At 39.1% G+C, this 5,027-nt stretch overlaps 1 protein-coding gene across 1 annotated transcript; it reads right to left on the bottom strand.

Annotated features, from left to right (window-relative positions):
* Positions 1-3,114: 3,114 nt before the first annotated feature.
* Positions 3,115-4,670, bottom strand: LOC149202977 (pentatricopeptide repeat-containing protein At3g26782, mitochondrial-like). Its single transcript, XM_089401741.1, has 7 exons — positions 4,524-4,670; positions 4,352-4,437; positions 3,987-4,113; positions 3,841-3,850; positions 3,670-3,709; positions 3,408-3,540; positions 3,115-3,255 (listed from the first exon to the last, which is right to left on the bottom strand). The coding sequence occupies exons 1-7, from the start codon at positions 4,668-4,670 to the stop codon at positions 3,115-3,117; spliced, it is 684 nt and encodes a 227-aa protein (XP_089257867.1).
* Positions 4,671-5,027: the final 357 nt, after the last annotated feature.

Genomic DNA, 5,027 nt, shown 5'->3' with positions numbered 1-5,027 from the left:
TCTTCTCCACTTGTAAGTTGAAACAGTTTTCTTCAACTCCGTAGAACCCATTGCTGACTACAATTTGCTTTAAAAACAAAGGCAGCGACTAGCCTCTTGCGGTTTTCTCTTGTTTAGAAATTCAATAGTCGCAGAAAATACATACACATCTTTCTCAACCAAATCTTTCTCAAATATGTCTGTAGTCAAAAGAATATTTGTGACACTATTCCAGCCTTCCTGCAATTTTCTAAGAGGCTTAAAGGATTCTACCAAGATGGTCGGTGTTTACTGATCCGTATCAAGTCTTTTGCTATAGCCATAACTCCACTTCAAACTTTTGTTGTAGCCATAACTCTCTTTGAAGTTATATGACAGGCCCTAAGCCCCTGTATCTGCTGGAACAAGTTCCCTCATTTAATACTCACATTTAAAACTAGAAGAGAACCATAAATTGTAAGTTGTAAATGCCGCAGAGACACACAAGGCACAATTTTTGAAGATCTTCTAAGTGCCTTCGATCCTCAAAGTTATATGCCAATGTACTGGATCTGGTCGTCACCATCCAGAGCCCTAGCTCCAAGATAACTACTTAATTTTGCAAGCAAGTCCACTATTTTATTGTATGTCCTGGACCACGTTAGATTACAAAGCATTCAATTTTTTTTAATGAAACCCAAGGCTCCATTTTGCAAATCCGTATGTTTTGGTCCCATATGTTCCAAGTGATATAATCATATATCAAGGCTCGTGACTACCCAATTCCAAAGCTATTTTGATGTCTACAATCATTGTCAATAATTTAGCAACACCTGGTTTTAATTCTAGAGAAATATCGTTCCTCCAACAGCTGTGGTTTCTTTTAGCTGCTTCATCACAAAATTTAAAAATCCGTTTACTTGTTTTTGAATTTCTAATCTAGCAGATGCCTTGATTCTCTAGTTTTATTGACACGTTTGCTCCAGTTGCAGCATTTTTATCACAATCTACCCCTCATATTCAATACAGATCCTGTACTTAGTCACATCCAGCATTTTGGCCGATATGGGATTTGCAAAGAAGATGGCAATGATTGAAATCTATTTATGAGATCTTGGAAGAAAATCCTACTCCTGGCAAGTTGAATTCTCCAAATGATATATTTGCACAGAATATCATCAGGTGATTAATGTTCCACTCCAGGCCAAAAATATTTACTAACCCCACCAGAAGTAGGCATTAGCAGATGCCAGAAACAGAGAGGTAAATTTCTTTAATTGTATATTGTGGATGCCAATTTGGGTTGATCCTAGGCTAGTGGTTGAGCTTGAGCATGAACCTGCAGCAATCACTGAATGCAATGCATCACCCTTTTCTTCTCCACTTGTAAGTTGAAACAATTTTCTTCGACTCCGTAGAACCCATTGCTGACTACAATTTGCTTTAAAAACAAAGGCAGTGACTAGCCTCTTGCGGTTTTCTCTTGTTTAGAAATTCAATAGTCGCAGAAAATACATACACATCTTTCTCAACCAAATATTTCTCAAATATGTCTGTAGTCAAAAGAATATTTGTGACACTATTTCAGCCTTCCTGCGATTTTCTAAGAGGCTTAAAGGATTCTACCAAGATGGTCGGTGTTTACTGATCCGTATCAAGTCTTTTGCTATAGCCATAACTCCACTTCAAACTTTTGTTGTAGCCATAACTCTCTTTGAAGTTATATGACAGGCCCTAAGCCCCTGTATCTGCTGGGACAAGTTCCCTCATCTAATACTCACATTTCAAACTAGAAGAGAACCATAAGTTGTAAGTTGTAAATGCCGCAAAGACACACAAGGCACAATTTTTGAAGAGCTTCTAAGTGCCTTCGATCCTCAAAGTTATATGCCAATGTACTGGATCTGGTTGTCACCATCCAGATCCCTAGCTCCAAGATAACTACTTAATTTTGCAAGCAAGTCCACTATTTTATTGTATGTCCTGGACCACGTTAGATTACAAAGCATTCAATTTTTTTTAATGAAACCCAAGGCTCCATTTTGCAAATCCGTATCTTTTGGTCCCATATGTTCCAAGTGATATAATCATATGTCAAGGCTCGTGACTACCCATTTCCAAAGCTATTTTGATGTCTACAATCATTGTCAATAATTTAGCAACACCTGGTTTTAATTCTAGAGAAATATCGTTCCTCCAACTGCTGTGGTTTCTTTTAGATGCTTCATCACAAAATTTAAAAATCCGTTTACTTGTTTTTGAATTTCTAATATAGCAGATGCCTTCTGCAAGCAAGTCCACTATTTTATTGTATGTCCTGGACCACGTTAGATTACAAAGCATTCATTTTTTTTTAATGAAACCCAAGGCTCCATTTTGCAAATCTGTATCTTTTGGTCCCATATGTTCCAAGTGATATAATCATATATCAAGGCTCGTGACTACCCAATTCCAAAGCTATTTTGATGTCTACAATCATTGTCAATAATTTAGCAACACCTGGTTTTAATTCTAGAGAAATATCGTTCCGCCAACTGATGTGGTTTCTTTTAGCTGCTTCATCACAAAATTTAAAAATCCGTTTACTTGTTTTTGAATTTCTAATCTAGCAGATGCCTTGATTCTCTAGTTTTATTGACACGTTTGCTCCAGTTGCAGCATTTTTATCACAATCTACCCCTCATATTCAATCTAGATCCTGTACTTAGTCACATCCAGCATTTTGGCCGATATGGGATTTGCAAAGAAGATGGCAATGATTGAAATCTATTTATGAGATCTCGGAAGAAAATCCTACTCCTGGCAAGTTGAATTCTCCAAATGATATATTTGCACAGAATATCATCAGGTGATTAATGTTCCACTCCAGGCCAAAAATATTTACTAACCCCACCAGAAGTAGGCATTAGCAGATGCCAGAAACAGATAACAATAAATAGTCCTGGCAACTAAAAGCAGGGCTATCAATGAACATGACTTAAAATGATTATCTGGACTTATGTTTATGTTTCATTTTCCTTCGAGTCAGGAATAGTTCCACTATGACCATCCATCTTTGTAAGAATAGAAACTGTCAGCATTCTAGAAAGTAATTTCTTGTGCAGTGATCTTAGATGAAGTTGGTGGCAGAAGTGCAGTCATGACACAAAAAGATTCTTAAAGATCCACACAGAGCTTCCCTGTCATGTGGTTGACAAGCCCGAAGGCCAAGGCCAGCTTCTTCCTCTGGTTCGACAATTTTTTTTCCTTTTGCTCCTCCTCCAAATCATTTAGCACAACATAACCTACAGCCTTCATCTGCCGAGACAATTTATCTAACATTGCATATATTTCCTATACTTCTAGTGTGATTTGTCTCCAACATGAAAAGTATGAACTGGTTTACTGATCTCAATCCAACTGCATCCAGGATCCCTTTTAATCTTCTTGTTTTCAATGACTTTCCACACCTTTCCAAGGTGATCCCATCTGCCAGCTGTATCATAGATGTATGACAGGAGTACATAAGGTATGCCGTCATTAGTGTTCAGATTAAAATGACGCTCTGCCACATGGTCATGTAGCTCTGTATTGTTTTGGCTTCTACACACACCAAGCAAACACCTAAACACAAAAGCATTAGGTTTTATTGGTATTTTATTGATGAACTCGTGTTCCTACTTCAAGCACCTAGCATGCCCAAGAAGGTTAAATATGCAGCAATAATGGCACCTCATGCAATCAAAGTATTGCAGACCATCATCCACTAGACCTGAATCACAGAAAGGTGACATCAATGGCCTTATTGCCACAACCGTTCATGGCATATCCAGAACACCAAATCTCGTTGACGCATTTTGTCGAACATATGGCGGGCAGTTTCTATACTTCACGTTGGCATACCTGTCCACAACTGCACATCCCACAAAAACATTATACTGAAATCCACCTCTAACTACTTCTGCATGGAACTCCCCCCCCTATCCTAGAGCTGCTAGGAATGCACACGCCAGGAAAACACTAAACAAAGTTTTGTGCACTAGACTTACAGTCGCCAATTTCATCTGTTGAAAGAGCTTCAGCGCTTTCTCGCGATGCCCATTCTGTGCATATCCAACAATCTTCTTATTCGGCGGAACCAAATTTCGTTCAACATTTTCAAGAGTTCCACGGCTTCTTCAACAAGCCCATTTTGCGGATTTCCTGCAAGCATGCAATTCCAGAAAACCCAGTTTCACTTGGGTATCATGCAAAACAACCTCGGGGGTTCGTCAAAACATCTATTATGGGCATATCCTGCCATCATCTTATTCCACGACAACACATCTCGTTCAGGCATTTTCTCAGACACCTTCAGTGCCTCAGTGACAAACCCAGTGTGTAAATAATCTCCAATTAATGTATCCCAAGAGACTGCATCTCATTAAGGCCTTTTATCAGAAAGATCGCGTGCAAACTCTCTATTTCCACATTTTGCATAAACGTCAACAAGGGAATCCCCTGCACAGACATCTGACATGAACCCACAACTAATTACATCTCAATGTATCTCCTTGCCCAGTTCAAGAGCACTCAAAGAGGCACACCGGGAGAGCACTTGCAAAGGTACATTTATTGGGTTCAAATCCTACCCCTTGCATGTGGTACAACAGTGCCAATGCTTCCTCGACATTCCCATGTCTGGCATCAGCTGTAATTGCCACTGTCCAGGAGGCACAATCGCACTCCGGCATCTGACTAAAAACTCTGCCAAGTCGCCAGGCTCTCTAATTTCACATACATGTTAACAAGCACGTTCTCTAAGAATTTGTCTGGAAAATTCCCCATTTCAATCATGTGCGTATGAACTGATTTACGTTCTGGCGTTTCTTCTTTTTTGGTTGCAACCCATACATTCAAGAAAGAAGCATATGTAGAAAAGTCCAGAAGAATCCGTGTTGTTGGTTAGTAACATCTAAAAACCTAAGCGCTTCTTTTCAATCAACCCAACATACAGAGTGTTTTGGGGTGCTGCGAAGAATGAGGTTAGCAGTAATTGCGCTAGGTTTTAATGACACCATTTGTAATAATTTTTGTAGGCTGAAGTTGAA

Source organism: Pinus tabuliformis, chromosome 2_1 (assembly GCF_031772625.1).
Source record: "Pinus tabuliformis cultivar Carrire ecotype Pingquan chromosome 2_1, CPIR1, whole genome shotgun sequence".
Lineage (NCBI taxonomy): Eukaryota > Viridiplantae > Streptophyta > Pinopsida > Pinales > Pinaceae > Pinus > Pinus tabuliformis.
Note: the sequence above shows the minus strand (reverse complement) of the source record. Positions and strands in the feature narration are given on the sequence as shown.